Source organism: Caretta caretta, chromosome 5 (assembly GCF_965140235.1).
Source record: "Caretta caretta isolate rCarCar2 chromosome 5, rCarCar1.hap1, whole genome shotgun sequence".
NCBI lineage: Eukaryota > Metazoa > Chordata > Testudines > Cheloniidae > Caretta > Caretta caretta.
In genome coordinates, this window is record NC_134210.1 from 101,132,154 (window position 1) to 101,150,531 (window position 18,378).

General features: G+C 41.8%; 1 protein-coding gene across 7 annotated transcripts in view; it reads right to left on the bottom strand.

The window, feature by feature from the left end:
• PIP5K1B (phosphatidylinositol-4-phosphate 5-kinase type 1 beta) overlaps positions 1 to 18,378 on the bottom strand; it is a 166,646-nt gene that overhangs the window by 68,317 nt on the left and 79,951 nt on the right. For all 7 annotated transcript variants that reach the window (XM_048851734.2, XM_048851736.2, XM_048851733.2 and 4 more), the window contains 3 exons: positions 11,610 to 11,727; positions 6,699 to 6,851; positions 4,194 to 4,493 (listed from right to left, as the gene is read on the bottom strand). In XM_048851734.2, coding sequence (XP_048707691.2) covers positions 4,194 to 4,493; positions 6,699 to 6,851; positions 11,610 to 11,727 — 571 coding nt within the window. The remainder of the gene's footprint in view (positions 1 to 4,193; positions 4,494 to 6,698; positions 6,852 to 11,609; positions 11,728 to 18,378) is intronic.

Here is an 18,378-nt window from a genome sequence, read left to right on the forward strand (position 1 = left end):
TTCTAATCTGAATTCAACCCAGATTCAAATTTAAAGTCATGATCGCCTGAAATAGCTGAGTTTCACTTGATTCCATGCAAACACAAAGTGATCCATTAATTATAGAAAATAAACAGATGCAGATAGCTGCTCTTCCTCTCCCTCCCCCGCCGCCAGTGGCATACATCAAGCAAGAATTTGGCTCCAGATACAACTTAATTTTAATACATCTTGACGAAGCTTAAAGTCTGATGTTGCATCATTTGCTACTGTAACCCTATATTCCCTCAACTTTGTATATAATATGCTGTACACATTATTTAATGGAAAACAGGTATTGTAATAAGCAATCGCAATAAACAAGAGCAGTGTTTTCTGAAGCAAGGGGTGCGTCTACCTGAGGGGGGAGCATCGCAAAACAAACAAAAAACAACCCTAGCTGGGGTGAGATGGTGAAAGTGGGAGCAGACTCACCTCTCAGTTGTCTACCAGAGTCTCAGATTTGGTTTTACAAATTTGTCTACCAGAGTCTCAGATTTGGTTTTACTCTACCTCCTATGATTGTGAAAGTAAACCTTTAAAATGTGAGTCACGTGCAACTGACACATGAATGTCTTCTTGAATTTGCAGCGAGCCTGAAACAAGCAATCATTCTGAAGTGAGAGTTTCCCCAACTCCACAATGAGTTCTAACCGAGATGTCAGTGAAAATACATGAAAATGCAAACAATGTTAACTACTTCACTGTTAATCAAACCATGCAGAAAGGGAGACGAAGTATCATTCTGAAAGTTTAAGTGATTGTTCATACTGGATAGGCCTCTAACACAGAGGTGGGCAAACTACGGCCCGCAGGCCACATCTGGCCCACAGGACCCTCCTACCCGGCCCCTGAGCTCCTGGTCTGGGAGGCTAGCCCCCAGCTCCTCCCCTGCTCTTCCCCCTCCCCCACGCTGCTGGCACAATGCTCTGGGCAGCCAGGGGTCAGGGCTGTCAGAGGGCAGGGAACAGGGGGGGGTTAAATGGGGGCAGCGGTCCCAGGGGGGCAGTCAGGAAGGGGGGGGGGTTGGATGGGGCTGCGGAGGGCAGTCAGGGCAGGGGATGGTAGATGGGGCAGGAGTCCCGGGGAGGGCCGTCAGGGGACTAGAAGCAGGGTGGGGATGGCCACACACCCCCTCCCCTAACCGGCCCTCCATACAGTTTCCAAAACCCGATGCGGCCCTTGGGCCAAAAAGTTTGCCCACTCTTGCTCTAACTGGTATGTTGGGTGAATGATAACAGAAAGGCAGTGGATGGGGTAGGAGTCCCAGGGGGGCCGTCAGAGGACAGGGGGGGTTGGATGGGGCAGGAGTCCCAGGGGAGCAGTCAGGGGGCGAGAAGCAGGGGAGGTCGGATAGGAGGCAGAGGCCAGGCCATACCTGGCTGTTTGGGGAAACACAGCCTCACCTAACCAGCCCTCCATAAAATTTGGAAACCTGATTGGGCCCTCAGGCCAAAAAGTTTGCCCGCCCGTGCCCTAACACCACATGGGCAGGACTGAAGTGGTAGCAGTTGGTTTCGTTTTTCTGAAGGACAGGCTCATCTTTCAAAAGTTTGAGAGCCACTGAACTGGTGTAAGACAGCATCACAATCTGCATTTCAGTCCTTTTTGCCAACCTTCATGTGTATGAATAAATGTTATTTTTGGTTTGGGGTAAAGGGGTAAAAATCAACACAGACATTGTAGACTCATAAGAAGATGTACATACAAATATAAAATCTATAATCTTCGGGCTTATCTTCACTACTGTGCTAAAATTGGCACCACTGTATTGATGTAGCGGCCTCGATGTAGCGCGTCTGGTGAAGGCGCATTATGTTGATGGGAGAGTGCTCTCCCGCCGACATAATTACTCCACCTCAGTGAGAGGTGGAAGCTATGTTGGTGGGAGAGTGTCTCCCACAGACAAAGCGGTGTCTACACTGCGCTAAGTTGATGCAAGTTATGTTGCTCAGGGCTAGTGTTCCCTCTAATTTTTCCCACCCAAGAGTGAATGAATTTTTTTGTGCGCACCATTATGGAGGTGATGTTTGACATATCACCTCCATATTGGTGCACATTAAATTCATGTGGTGGGGGTGGGGCCGAGGGATTTGGAGTATGAGATGGGGCTCAGGGCTTGGGTACGGGAAGGTGAGGGCTCCAGCTAGGGGTGCGGGCTCTGGGGTGGGGCCGGGGATGAGGGGTTTGGGGTACAGGCTGCCCTGGGGCTGTGAGGGAGAGGGAGGGAGAGAGAACGAGAACTCCACCCAGCTCTCTCCCCACGCAGCAGCACCTGGGCTGGGGGGGGGGGGGGGGAGGGGAGGGGAGAAGCAGCTCCCGGACTGGGTTGGGGCCACAGGAGGGAAGACTCCCCCAGCCACGGCAGGTCTGTGCCAGAGCTGGGTTGGGGGCAGGAGAGGGGCGCGTCTCCCCCCGCCGTGGCAGGACTGTCCGTGCTGGGGCGGGGCTGGGGCCATGGAAGAGCGCATCCTCCAGCTGCGGCAGGTCCATGGCTAGGCTAGGTTGGGGCCAGGGCTGGGGGAGAGGACGCTGCATGGCGCTTAATAGGCTGCTGCATGGTTGAGCAGCTTAAAGGGAACTTAGCTCAGGGCACGGTTTTTTTACACCCCTGAGCAACGTAACTTACGTCGACTTAAGTGGTGGTGTAGACAAGCGCTTAGTATTCAAAGACTTGCTTCTCTGCCCTTTGTGACAACAATAAAACCTAACTCTGCCTTTAAAAGCCTCAGGGCTATTTTTTACAGTTAAATTTAGGCGACACTGAGAAAACTGATGTTTAGTCCTGCCCGCAACATAGAATACATGCTGAGAATACATCATGATTTGAAATATAGTTCCAACAAGAAACCCTTTCACATATAACAATCAAATTACTGATTCTTGTTTTAATCTAATATTCAGTCTATTTCTGTCTCTTTTAAACAAACAAACAATCTGTTTACCATTTTCTGTACACCAGATTCTTCTTCTCAAAGCTGGGATTGTGTAATTAACCTTTCTGACAATTGGGGGGCGGAAAAGAGCGCCTGGATTTCCAGATGGGACACACTGGTGCACTCTGCATTATCGCTAATGGCAGAAACTCAGGACATGCTCACTGCAGAACGCTAAAGAAACAGTGCCCTTTGTTAGAAAAGCGTCTGACAGTGAGCATGCAGCTGACTGTTAGATCACCCTGTTTTACTTACAAAGCACAAGCCATTTCGGACACTCATTTATTAAACAAAAGGTAGCATTCATGTTCAACAACAAGACTTGACAGGTGGCAGCAAACAACAAAGTGCTGTGAGGGATGCCCTTTCTAGGCTATGAGCTCATCCCATCCATGCTGCTGTTTTCTCATTGAGCTGTTAGGACTCCTACAGAATCCAGTTTTCTTCTTCAGTGGACCTCTTAGAGCCCAGGGAATCTCTCCTATTTCCTCCTTTGTGCTCACTCTCCCTTTCACAGCAACGTCCCTTATGGCAGGGGATCCATCCACTGTCACTAATGCCATCCTCCCAGTTGGACAGAGGGGTTTCTAAGAGCAAGGACAGACAGACAGTCTCACCCTCCTCTTGAAAAGCCTTGCAATATGTTCTACTCCCAACCCTTCCAACCTTGGACCAGAAGAGACCTCCTGGCTCATCAAGTCCAGTCCTTGCTCAAACAGACACTCTGTCATATAATCCTTATGGGATTATGCTCTAGAACTAAACCAGAATCTGCTGCCACTGGGGTTTCATTCACTTTGTCAACTCCTGTTAGCTAATGCACGGATTCATTTAACAAAGCAACATACAGCACCGACAGGCCTGCACATACTTTTGAACATTTGAGAACAGTACAACAATTATACTTGCTATACCTCAGAGAACAATTAAAAAAATCCCAAAGTACAAAACCTCTGAGTGCTAATCCTTTTTTATTATGGTCTTCTAATAGGTATTCATCACAGAAAGCAGTTTACTGTTACATAGCAACCCATGTCAAATCTCAGCAGCTGGAGATAGAACACTTATGCCATTTAAAAAAATAACTGCAGTTGGAATCTGTCTATAATTAAATTGCATCAGAAAGCTTTACTAGTTTGAACGATTCACAGAGCCAGATTCTGTTCTCAGTATTCTCTGGTGTAAATCTGGATTAAACAAATCTGAATGTCACTTTAAATATGAACAACTTTTACTTACTCGACAATCCCTCTGTAGTGTTTTCATCAGTGCGCTGTATGTTTCTGAGTCAAAATACAGTCCTTCATGCATCTCTTGCAAGAAATCCAAGTCTTTAAATGTGGGGTTGGATTTCTCCCTTTCTTTTCTTGATGCTCTCCGTTTATAGGTAGAGCCTTTCAAGTCATATGTGAAATGCATTTTCATTGCCCGAGGCAAAACATTGTTCATCACGACGATTCTGATGTTAATGCCCCCTGACTGAACACAGTATAGTCCATAAAATTTTGGTAAGAGAGTCCTTGGATTCTGGTTCAAATTCTAAAAAAATACAAAAACAAAAAACAACCACACCACAAAGTTTGAATAGATTTTTTTAAACATTCACGTTTTAGAGGGGTTTTCACACTTAAGCATATTAACATTGACAAAGGGGTGTGTGTTATTTTATATTCTAAACAATTTCTTTGACCAGTCAGTCATTCTCTCCATCCCACTGGGCCCAAACTTGAAAAAGCTAGCACAACCCAGGAGAAGAGACTGTTTAAATGAAATTGAGGGATCTGGGTGACAGAAGCCTCAGGGCCAAAAAATCAAAGAAATGCCCATGACATCCCAAGAGCCAGGCCATGTCTCCCTATGCCTGGGCACTGAGGCAGCGAGAGCAGGGGTGTAGGGGGAAGAGACATGGCCTGCTGATTCCATTTTATGTCACTTTTGGCCACGTGGTTCATTCTGTACATTTTAAGCTCCTGACATGACCACATTTCCTCTTCTGCACTGCCTTGAAGAGAACCACAGTCTTTCATCATTGCACACTATAGGGTTTCTTTGTCCTCTTGCATGGGGTCTATTTAAATTAGGTCAATAGCATAGCAGAAACTCAGCATTTTTGCTGCTTTTGGCCTTAATGTGCCCTCATGAGAGGGTTCTTGCTTGAGTCTAGAGATGGACTGAAGACTTAACAGAACAACCCTCTCACCCAAAGATTTTTTTTAAGGGGTTTGGATCCCATTTCATTCAAGTCACCTCTGGTTTAGGTTTTGTGAAACAAAAGCCCGACCTAGTGAGGTTTTGCAAAACCAGAGTTACTGCCAATTTTGGCTATGTTTATTATAGCCCAGATTGTTGTCTACTTCAGAATGCAAAAAGGTAATGATCCTTTTACGACATCACAGTCTGTCAAAATGGAAACTATATCATATCCCAAATTCAACAGCAGGCCAAGCATCTAGCAGGAGAGGATAAGAGATGGGAAGGCAAGAACCATATTTTAGACACTCCTATCTTGAATCACTATCAACATGAAAAACAGGTGAAAAAGAAATTATTTCTATTTTAGGTCTGTTATGGTTAAAAGTTCCCCTTTACAACTAAAGAAAGAAAGTTCCTACTTAAAGAGCCTCGATACAGGAATCGCATGAATTAAACCTTTTTATTTTGGTAAATGCTTGTGTGTATAATGTTAACTTTGTGAATGGTTAGTTCACAAAAACAAAGCAGAAAAGCCTTTATAATGTGTATTTGTATGATGGCCAATTCAGACATAAATCAAACAGATTATAAAGATTAACAATGAAGACAACCAGCTATGATATATTTTCTGAATCTTTGAATGAGTGAAGTCTCTTTACACAAACATTCAAACTCACAGTTACTTTATATTAGCTTAATACCACCACCATCAGATAATCACGGTAAATTTCAAATAAATGAGGTGGAAAGTGTCCACATGTGATTTTATTTTTTGAAAGGGGGTTGGGATGATGGGGACACATCTGGTCACTACAGGCACAATCCTACAAGATGCTGACCATCACCTGAGAGGTGTTGAGAGGTTTGCCTCTTCATGGGAGCTCAGTGGCTGTCAGGAAGAATGCAGCCTCTTGCAATATTTAGTCCTATTTGTTTCTGATGGTCAGTTTATTCACTTTGCTGACAATCGGCCCATGTTAAAGAGACAGTCAACTTAGTTGAAGCCCCAAAATATATCTGGTTAAAAATTAATATTTTTAAAGGAGTTATATGAATAGAATTTTTTTTCAACAAAATGTTGTTGTGCTAATATAGGAAAACCCAAGATTAAAGCAGTTTAGAAACTGAAGGGAAATTGACCAATCTAGTTTCTTTGGCCTCCTTGAATGAAATGCAAAAGGGCAAACAAACAAATGGAGAAAAATAAATTAGACTTTTAAAAGTTCTCTCCATTTTAATACTAAATTATTATGAACAAAGATAAGAATTATATTAAAATGGAACCATCTTGATAGTGTCCCTTTAGCATTTAAGGTAACAGTGACTTTGACCCATAAGTTAAATTACTTATTGCTGGTGAGTGCATGCCCACAAAGATGTTGTCTTTTAAAGTGTAAAATGTATAAAAATATTAAGATAAACATTAAATAAAAATTGACAAAAATACTGGAAGACAATGAATGAAATTATTCAGAATAAAAGGAGATGTGAAACATGAAGGATATGGAAAACATACAGAAGTAGAAAAATTAATGATCTGCAGTTACTCACCATGTAGTAACCTGGTAACAGCTTCTGAAGAAACTCAGCCTCTTTGTGTTGAACTGTTTTGATGATGAACTCATCATCACTAGTTACAAAAAATAAAGACCCGCTGGCACCAGGATTGGATAATTCTATTAAAGGTTCACTGCAGATTGAATACTGAAACAAAGAAAAAATGGAGTTTGCAGCCAATACAGGTGGTTTTCAATATAAAAATCTTTTAAAAGAATGGCTGGTACAAAGGGGGAGGGGGAAGTAAGGAAGATAGTTAAAGTTCCTCGATTCTCAAGCTGCCACAGCCCCTGCATAAGTTAGGCCAAATAGGTGATCGTCCAACAGTTGAGAATTGGAAGAGCATGGACATGTTCCACAACCCCCACATTATGGTGAGGAGGCAGCCTTCTGCCTCAAGAATACATACTGCAATTTGCCTTTACATTAGATAAAAAGTAGAAGATAGAATATTTTAACTGATGGGAATCAGATGTCCTATACGGGAAAAAGAAAATCTATATATTTATAAATGTTCTACTGCATCCATGTTAATTCACATTTCATGCCCCCACTCAACCCTCTTAGTATCCATCTCCTCTCCAAACTTAGTAATCAAGGGATTTTCATTTGTAATAAACTGAAGAGCAGGATTAATATGCTAATAAAAAATCTTTGTTAAGAATCTCTTTTCTTCTATTTAAAAAAGGCATAGTTAAGGTCAATAACTTCATACACATTGAAATTGTAGCACAGTAACATTAATAAGGGAGTGCCCTGCAAACAAACAAACTATACTTAAAACAAACGTGTTTTAAACTATTTATGTACCAGGGGAATAATTCTTAAAACAGAAGTATGTTTTCTGGTCTTTTTACAACTGCAAGAGTGGCTGTTCCTTAAACCAGTAGCCCTTTCCACCAGGACTATCATGAAAAGTGCCGGGCTTCATTATAAGAAATAATTTTTTATAAACTAAAACCAAGTACTATTGAATTCAAAAGGAGTTCTGTCACTGATTTCAGTGGGACGAGGATTTGGTCCTATAGACATCAGTAGATGATGCTGCGGAGCAGAGATGTCCAAGAACAAGGGGGTAGAGGTGGGGAGAGGAAGAGAAGGGAACAACAACAACAAGTATGCTTAGGGGAAAATATAGTTTAAAAAAATGAATGCTTGCTCTGAGTTCAAATGTTTCACCATGTCGTACATATTTTTAAAAACGTAATGCATTAAATTTTCACTTTTATTTTAGTAATGTTATACTATACACCTTTGAATCAAGAGTGTCTTTACATTCTGTTATTATCCACATTTCTAGCCCATCCTACCAATATATGCAGCCTCAATAGTGAAAAATATTATTGCTATGAGGTTTTGAAGCCAATTATTTGGAATAGTAAAATATAATAAACTACATTATTGCAATAAAATAGGGATGGTCTATAAGGAAAATCACAAATCCAGGATTACAAGTTATGAGACAAGGATCTTATTTTATCCTTGAGGTTTTTTTGTTTTTTTGTTGTTGTTTTTTTTTTTTGCAAAAGAAGCCACCTAACCCACAAAGTTTTGCTCAACCAAACCTTGAGCCTTTTGCTCAAGACTTAAAAAAGAAAGATAAATAGTTTGTGATCAACACATTGACATCCTGAATACCCATGTTTTGTATACTTTCCAGTCACCATTTATTTGTACAAGCTGTTCAAATTTATTTTTTCCCCTTCATCCTGCTTCCTGCAGTGCTTCCATACTGTACCATTTGGAAGACGGCAAAGCTACAACAGCTGTGCCCCACCAATGCAAATTAACAGTGTAAACCCACTTAGTGTTGCTGAGATACTTTTCATTCCATTTCTCCCCTCCCCCTCTCTCTCTAACAGGAACCAGTATAAAAGAGCAATCCCACTGTTTTCAGTTGCTGTATTGCAGCCTGAAAAGAAACGGTTTAAGACAACAGAATTTTGAATCACATCTAGTATAGTGGATAGGGGCTGAGGTAAGAGGTTGTAAATGGGGAGACTGATTTTATTGTCAGCTGATTTTAAAAGCAAATAAAATAGTAGCAGGGCTAAAACCACTGTAGCATTTTCTAGAAATAAAGAAAATGGTTCAGGTACTTCTTCTGGCCTAACACTGTGACTGTTATAAATAGAGAGAAGACGGTCAAATCTGGATCAGTTTTAAACAAATTCAGGGCTGAGTATATAACAGCAGCAAAATCTCAAGAGATATTCTCAAGAGATTTTTGCCATTTTTCGTCAAGGATTTCAGTCATATCAAAACTGGAAAAACTGGTTCCAGCCTAGCATCAGTCAGTGGTTTCTGATCTCAGGATTACAATCCAATCTCCCCTGGAATTCATGGCTCCACTTGAGATCGCTCTCATTATAATATGTGGCCCTAGAGACTCTTTAATTGAATCTACAGAGAGGTGAATGAATCAAAAGGCTATAAAAATGAAGTACTGCCTACAGTGGAGATTTGCCCCCGTTATAAGTATTGGTGGCTAACCAGAGGGGAAGCGGAACTGGTACAAACCTATAAGCCACAAATTCCACTGGTGTAGTTTACTCCTGCTTGAAACTGGGTTCAGTTGCACTGGTACAAATTGGTTGTGACAGCTTTCCCTGTCTGCACTGGGGTAGCTTCTCTGGTGGCCAGCCACTGCTGGCTGAAATCCACAGTGTAGACAAGGCCTAAGACTATAGTGTCTCCAGACCCATCTTTTAAAAAGATTAGGGCAAGACAGATTTGCCCTTAGACTTTAAGGTCAGAAGGGACCATCATGATCTAATCTGACCTCCTGCACATTGCAGATCACAGAATCTCACCCATCCACTCCTGAAATAGACCCCTAACCTCTGGCTCAGTTACTGAAGACCTCAAATCATGGTTTAAAGAATGATAAAGAACACAAATAACCCAATGGAAAGTTTGACTTTAATTTGAAGTTAGGATCAGTATAAGGCACCCAAGCACTAGCATAATGCGCCTGTGTTTGGGTTGCCAACACCGCAGGACAATATTCGTATTTTAAAAACTAAGTAGGCTAGTTTCACAGTCCAAGCTGAGAGAAATATATGAAAATAAACTGGATAGAGATGGTCTAGAAATATTTTGATTCTTCCATTAAGCCAATTTTGGTGTGTGTTTCACTTAAAATAATTGACAAATAGCTTATTAACATTCTTTCAACTGTAAAGAATCTCAGTGGTTAACACAAGTAAAAATATTTGTAAAAAAATTCAGGTTTTTTTAAACCCCACATTGGACCTTTAAGCACAAGGAATGCAAAAAGCTGCTGGGCCTCCATATTGGAGGGATCCCACAGCTCTGAAGTGAACTGGCAACTTGCAAAATGATCTGATCTTGCCCTCTTAATGAATGGGGAAGACACCCTACACAGACCCCCTCAACCTTGCCAGCAGCAGATTTGTATGGGGAGGAAGATCTTGGACCATCCTCTTTTTGACAGTGTTGGTCCCCACAAGGTGGAAAGTCACACTTGTGTAACTTACAGCAAGGTTGTTCTATTTTCACATCTGAGCATGCGCATGACACACACAGTCTGAGTAGGACCCTACCAAATTCTCGGCCATGAAAAAAGCATCACGGACCATGAAATCTGGTCTTCTGTGTGCTTTTACCTTAGACTATACAGATTTCACAAGGGGAGACCAGCGTTTCTCAAACTGGGGGTCCTGACCCAAAAGGAAGTTTCGGGGGGGGGGTCACAAGGTTATTTTAGGGGGGTTGTGGTATTGCTACCCTTACTTCTGTGCTGCCTTCAGAGTTGGGTGGCTGGAGAGTGGTGGCTGTTGGCCAGGCGCTCAGCTCTGAAGGTAGCACCACACCAACAGCAGGGCAGAAGTAAGGGTGGCAATACCACACCATGCCATCCTCACTTCTGCAGAGGCTCTGCCTTCAGAGCTGGGTTCCCAGCCAGCAGCCACCGCTCTCCAGCTGCCCAGCTCTGAAGGCAGCACTGCCATCAGCAGCAGCTCAGAAGTAAGGATAGCAGTACCACAACCCCCTACAATAACCTTGTGACCACCCCACAACTCCTTTTTGGGTCAGGATCCCTACAGTTACAACACTGCAAAATTTCAGATTTAAATAGCTGAAATCATGAAATTTACTATTTTAAAAATCTTATGACCGTGAAATTGATGATAATGGGCCATGAATTTGGTAGGGCCCTAAGTATGATTATTAAGGGCTTGTCTACACTTGAAATGATACAGCAGCCGAGTTCCAGTGAGTTGCTGTATTATTTCAAAGTGGATCCTACCTATGCTGAAGGGAGGGGGGGCTCCTGTCACTATAGGTATCCTCCTCCCTGAGAGGTAGTAACTAGGTCAACGGAAGAATTCTGAGTTACTCTGCTGGGTGACCTAACTTTTTAGTGTAGACCAGGCCTAAGACTGCAAATCAAAAGGAACAGAACAGAAAGTAGTCTTTACAAAGGTATCAATGTCGTTCTCAGGTCATCTCTTTTTCCATGTCAAGGTTAGAACATATGTATGTAAACACTATTTTCTTGTGAAGCACATAAATAAGGCAGTTAGCATATGAGAGCACTCAATTAGAATTCAATTAGCAATATTCACATGAGTTTTAAATCTAATTATAATATTCGTGTAGAGATAATTACCTGAACTAGAAGCAATACTCTAGGTATTAAGCTATCAATTAACATGGCAGGTTTTATAGCAATCACTTAAAAGCTGGAGAATTAAAAAAAGTTTTGGCAAAAGCTAAATTTATACACCAGTTACAAAATATAAAAACTTCTACTCCTCTTTAGAGCATCGTTAGCCATCCTCCTCCTCCTCCGCGACAGAAACAGAATTGTGTTCACATCACAATTTTTTATTTATCTATTTTGTTTTGGTAGTTCAGGGAACAATTACAAATTCTTACCAAGTAATCATCAGGCTTGATACCAAAAAGTTCTCTGAAGTAACGGAAAGCTAGAGGAGCATAGGTCTTAAATCTGAAGTCGGGGTAATGATGAGCCGGGGTCAAATTGCTGCCTTCACTACATGAAAAAGACAAAATTAAGAAAACAGCAAAATATTACAAGACTTTTTTTTTTAAAGACTTTCTTTTTGCAGCTAGTTTTCCTTTAATACTTCCCACCATGATCACTGGCATCCTGTGACAAAAGTCACTCAAAGGAATTCGAAATAATGTAGGTTTCAGAGTACCAGCCGTGTTAGTCTGTATTCGCAAAAAGAAAAGGAGTACTTGTGGCACCTTAGAGACTATAAGAGACCAGCAGGAGAGTGAGTTTGTGTGGGGGGGAGTGGAGGGTGAGAAAACCTGGATTTGTGCTGGAAATGGCCCAACTTGATGATCACTTTAGATAAGCTATTACCAGCAGAACAGTGGGGTGGGAGGAGGTATTGTTTCATGATCTCTGTGTGTATATAATATCTGCCGCAGTTTCCACGGTATGCATCCGATGAAGTGAGCTGTAGCTCACGAAAGCTCATGCTCAAATAAATTGGTTAGTCTCTAAGGTGCCACAAGTACTCCTTTTCTTTTTGAGAAATAATGTAGATTCAAATGTCAATATAAAAGTGGTGCCAGGAAAACAGCAGTCTTATATCCTCTCCTCACGCTGAGGGAAGTAACCATCATCATCATCAGTCACACCATCCATGGTTTAAGGTATGGTTTATACCAGCATCTCAGCCTTCCGTGTCCCTTCAGTGTTACTCTCTCTTGCAAACTAGGTCATGGCACTACCATAGGGTCCCTCAACCCCTATAAACTTTTTAGTTTGGAACCAGTAACTTGCACAACTGGCTCTACACCTGGTTTTGGGTCTGCAGGATACACAGTGAAAAAACCTCTGTTAATTACTGTGCTCAGCCAAAAGTGTTTTGCCCCACCACAGGTGCAGGCTGGCACATGACTGTGTGCTGAACTGGTTAAAAGAAAATTTTTTTCAGTGTGAACAGAGTACCCTAAACATGACCATGTTATTGGATTAGCTGTTCCACGGCCCCCACCTTTCCTCCAGCCACAGAAAACAAACAAAAGAAAACCCCACCTTTCTTGGGCAGGACATCCCAGAGTGCATTGCCATATATACTGTGATTCAGCTCTAGATGCATGTCCTGTGGGAATTCTACCCCATGCTAAGTGACTGTGGAATAGCTTCCCAGATAAACTGATACAAGACGTGTTTCAGCAGCATAGTAGGATGTGTACCTGTACCCAGACAGCTATTGCTGATAGCTGCTGTGTTAACACAAACTGAACTGTGTAACTTGTAACCAGATATAAAATAGCAGATGAAAGTTGTAATGCAGACAGGGTCTAAGACAGGGGTGGCCAACCTGAGCCTGAGAAGGAGCCAGAATTTACCAAGGTACTTGCCAAGGAGCCACAGTAATACGTCAGCAGCGCCCCCATCAGCTCCCCTCACCCCCCCTCTCCCAGCTCGTCCCACCCACTGGCAGCCCCGCCGATCAGCACCTCCTCCTCCCTCCCAATCAGCTGTTTCATAGCATGCAGGAGGCTCTGGGGTGGGAGGAGGAGGAGTGAGGGCACTACAGGCTATGGGGAGAGATGGAGCGGTAAGGGGTGGAGTGGGGGCAGGGCCTGTGGCAGAGCCAGGGGTTGAGCAGTGACCGCCCCCCCCGTCCATTGGAAAGTTGGCGCCTGTAGGTCCTGCCCCGGAGTTGGTGCCTATACATGGAGCCGCATATTAACTGCTAAAGAGCCACACGTGGCTCCGGAGCCACAGGTTGGCCACCCCTGGTCTAGGACATAATGCCCTAATTTGATCGTTTCAGACGTACATCATGTACCCAAAGTTCATTTACCTTTGCGTAAATTTGTTTACAGTAGAAATATCTAACTTATTAAAAAAAAGTATAAATGGCTAGTAATCAATGTAAGTATATGAACATCTTGATTTCTTATACTCGAAGTTGTTTTACTACCAGAAATGAAACAGACGATCTGAAATATATTCCGAATATATGCACTGAAATTATATTAGTAACATATTGTGATGGAAGACGTTCATCCAGCTCATCTACATCTATCTTTTATTATCAGGCAAAAGTAGAAAACTGAACTTAACACAACTCTGCAAGCTGGAAAAAAAGTTCTCTGAGCCTCCACAAAACTGACCCCCTAAACTCTCCAGCAGGAGATCAAGGGATAAAAGAACCGATGAAACTACAGGCTAAAAGTATTGCATCAGAGAAAACTGACTGGCTAGCCATTCTCTACCCTGGTTGCTAGCTGCCAATAAAAGCTGGTTTTTCCAGATGAACTATTCTGCAGATTTTATAGGATATTACCACAAACTGTCTTAGACACAAAATCAGTTCCATTCATCTGTTTGTTGCTCCTAAAATGGCATGGCAAAGAGAAAACAAGAGATTTAGGTGGAACTGGTAGCACTGCCTATAGTTATGATTGCCTGACACCACCAATTATATGGTCCTATTTTCCATTGGCTATAACTTTGCCAAACTGTCATGATTTGGGCGAAAAGTTTAATCAGAAATGGTTCCCAGTTATAAGACTAGGGAAAACCTAAACTGTTTTGCCCATGTTCAACTCTTATCACAATTTCATAAGGAAGCTCCACTGCCTCCATGCTTTAAGCAGAGATTTGACATATGGCAGGGGCATTGTCCTGAGATCGGGGATGTGCCTTTTGCTGTTTTTAAGTAAGAACTCCCAAATTTGGCCAAGTATAGGTCTTGGTCATCGTGCATCTGCCTAGCAAGATGGTGGTGCCCGGCTCAGCCTGGAGGGGTGGAGTAGCCCCCTGCCCCAACTCAGAGCTTTGCTGCACAGATCCTGTGTGAACTGCTCAGTTTGGAGTCTTTACTATTCATTGAATGCGTACATCAACCTCTGAGGAAAGACTTTCTGTAAACACATCTACTTTGCTTTAAGTCCCTGGGAGACACTCACTGTGATCTACTTATCCTAAAACTGGGACTCCGGTGCTGAATACATTTCAAGAAGAAAAGCCATCACCACTAGCTGCCTTTACAGGGACTGCTCTCGAGAAAGGGTCATAAAATGCATAGCTAGATAATAAAATCAATCAAAAACCCTCAAAAAAAAATTGCTCTCCACACTCGGAAGTTTCTGGAATTGGTGTGGTAGTTTTGGGTATAGTTACTGGACTCAGACTCCCTGAATGCAAGTTTCTTTGGAAAAGGCCATGTGCACTGTATGGGCTGGGAGAAGTTGAGCCTCAGGAGCAGAAAGCAGGCTGTTTTTCCTAACTCAAGCATTCTGCAGCAGGGTTTTTAAAAAAATTTACTTAACTAAGTGGTTGGTTAACTGACTAGCTAATCAGTGATTTCAGCAGGAGAAGGAGGAGGATGAAGGGTCTGTTTGGATTCCAGCTGAAAATTTCTATAAGCAAGTGGAAGGAAGATGTAGCTTTTGACTCACCAGACTGCATAGATTTGGTGATCAAAGACTAAGACTTAGGTAAACTCAACCAAAGCCTTTGGGAACTCTGAGTTTATTCTCACTGTATTTCTGTAGGGACAGACCTGTTTAGATTTAATTTGGGTTTTTTTTCTCTTTATTTATGTTTATGTATAAGCGTGAAGATACTGGATGTGGTTTATAAAGTAGCCATGTTATGCTGTAGACATTAAATTGTAGTTATTATGTTTCTTCATCGTAAGACTTTATAAACTTCAGAATTAAGTTCATTCCTTTTGTTCTTTTGGACTTGAGTGTGAGGAGGTTGACCCTGAGCAATCTTTGCTGAAAACCCTCAATGACTGAATTCTGGGTCTCCAGGTGCTTTTCTATGGGAGTTGGGGGTTTTTAGCTCCTGGAGAAGGGCAGAGAAGTAAACTCTAGCCCACTAAAAGGTTCCAACAATGCAACTTTATGAAATAGCCAATAATTAAAAAATATAACACACACCCCTCTCCAAGAGAGCATCTACACCAGAAAATTTGGGCCAGATTTGTAAAGGTATGTATGCAATGGGAGTTAGATGACTAGGTGCTTCTGAAAACCTCACTAGGCACCTGTCTGCATCTTTAAATACCTTTGAAAAATCTGGCTTTGTGGCCATTTTTCAGCATCTGCAGGGTCTGATGGCCTGGTGGCAAATAAAGCTTATGCCCTCTCTATACCAGAGCTCACACCAGCACTGATACAGCTTTATCCACGCTGGAAAATTCCTACTCATTTTTCTAGGATAGATGAAACCCAAGAGCATGAGCTACTTCAGACACACATGAAGGGCTTGTCTGCACAGGGAAATTGACCAGCACAGATATTCCAGAATAACTCACTCTCTCTCTCTGAACATCTATTCTGGACTAAAAGTGACTTATTTCAGAATATTACAAAGTGGAGTAATTATTCCATAATTAAATCAGTTTTAATCCAGAATAAGGTCCACACAGGAACCCTATTCTGAAAAAAACTATGGTGGAACAGCTTACTCTGCTTTAGCTGCGCTGGTCAATTTCCCTGTAGACAAGCCCTAGCACTCTGCAAGAGATAACACTATTTTTAAAAATTCTCCCTGGTTACTGTGGGTATGCAGGGCTGCTCACCATGCCATACTGTTTTCATTCATTACACTGATTTTTTCAGTTTCACTGCCTCAAAGAACTGCTCAAAGGACAGCAGTGGCAAGTTCAACTGCAATGAAGGAGAACAAAATTTGACAAGAGTTTGAGGTTTTTTTGCCATGGCATACAAGGCATCTTGGGCGACAAGGGACTGCATTTCTTGAGAAGCACATCCTATTAGCTGGCTTCAAAGCAGTAGTATTGTGATAAAGGAAACCCTTCCAAAGCTCTTGCAGCTAGAGATAAGCTGCTGAAAAAACTGCATGCTGGGAGGAAAGAAAGTAAGAGGGAAAAGGTGGTTTAGACTAAGGAACACTAAAAACACCAGTGGGCTAGGAAAGATGTTTTCAAACTCTAAAACCACAGGCTTTTTAGTCCCCTCCTCCCAACCTAGAAATTTGAGGTTCTCAGCCCCAAACCTATTAGTTTTGATCAACATGGATTTTTGCCCCATCCCCACTGTTTGCTGGTGACATTTTAGGAGTTCAGGCTCTGGCTGGGCTATTTTCAGAGCTGAAGTACCACATGCAAAGTGGACTGGACAATATACTTTAACCAGCCTACAAAAATATTAAGAAATTAGTATGGGGAGGATTGTTTGTAGCTGGCGAAGGCATATTTTGCTCTGTTAATTGTAATGTCTTAACTGACCATTTGATGCAATATGGTACATTCCAAAGGCAAAATAAAACACACTGTTCTTGAAAAATCTCTTGAAGATACAAACGTAAGTGTCACTCCTGGTAGAAATGGCTTAGCAGCATCCAGAAATCGGAGAGGTAAAGAAGCCCGCACTTTACATCAATGCAAACACTGTCTGTATGCTAGTTAAATTACAAAGCAGCTACATTATTGTATTCAATACTTTTCATTTGTACTGAAGGAAAAACCTAAAACTGCAAAATTATAACTTTGGGCACATATGGGAGAATGTGCAATATAAAGAAAGGAGACAACCTCAATAACTTTCCATCTTAAGACAGGGAACATATCTGGTGATTAGAGCACATGACTAGGTTCTGTTACCAGTTTGACTTTTTCTGTGACCTTGGACAACTCAAATCTCTGTACCTGAACGATGACATTTAATTCTGGTCTTGGAAGGATTGTGAGGCTTAATCATACTGTTTGGATAGTGCTTTAAAAAGCTTAGATGAAAGACTATAAAGTGCAAAGTACTATTTTTATTCAATATATTAAAAAGACTAAATTTACCATGAAAGCTATGTTCTCTAGTATCTATTCAGGTAACTGCACGTTCTGGCATTGCAGAATCTTTTAGTTTTTTTTGTTTTGTTTTTTTAAAGCGAAGAACTGTCTGCCTATAAATCCAGGGGAATAAGTTACAGTATAAGTGATGCATATCAATCTAAAATTAATCACAAAGTACTATATTTTTGAGGTCCAGCCCTGTATTGCTTTGTGGGAGACCCAGATGTGTTTGTTGGCAGTCTCGCCTTGGTTTAGCATGGACTGGAAATGTTAAGGAGGCAACACACTTAGCCCCCAAGGACAGAAGGAGTGTCTTACTACTTTCAATGGTACATCCTCTGACCAGTTACAGTGGTGTTAAGGGTTTCTGAGGAAAACTTCATTTTTTCTCTCTTTTAACACAAGAAAGCAGCCACAATGTCGAGCCTTGGTTGTGTGTATGTGCAAAGTGAGGGAAATAGTGAAAAAGGGAAGTCTCAGTGCCCAATATGGAACGGACTCCTTACCCCATTTATCCCCAAATCAAACAAAATATCGATTGTGTTAAAAAAAAAAAATCAGGTCTTACTAGTCTTGGGAAAAGTTGCTCTTTTACTTCCCACTGAAGTGCGTTCACTATCCCTTTCCTGTGTGCAACAGATAAATGCACAAGTATGCACAACTAATCCAGGCCTTGCTTTCCAATCCTCCTATTTCCTCCCTAAAGAGAAAAGATAAATGACTGCATCATTTCTGCCTACAAGAACTAGTCCCTATTTCTACACTCACATAGCTATCAGCTTTTGGTTGATATAGGATAGAGACGGATAGTGATATCCTTATTTCTAGATATATCTTCCTTTGTATTATTTTCAGCTACAGTAAGATGTGCTAATAAGTCTCCTGAA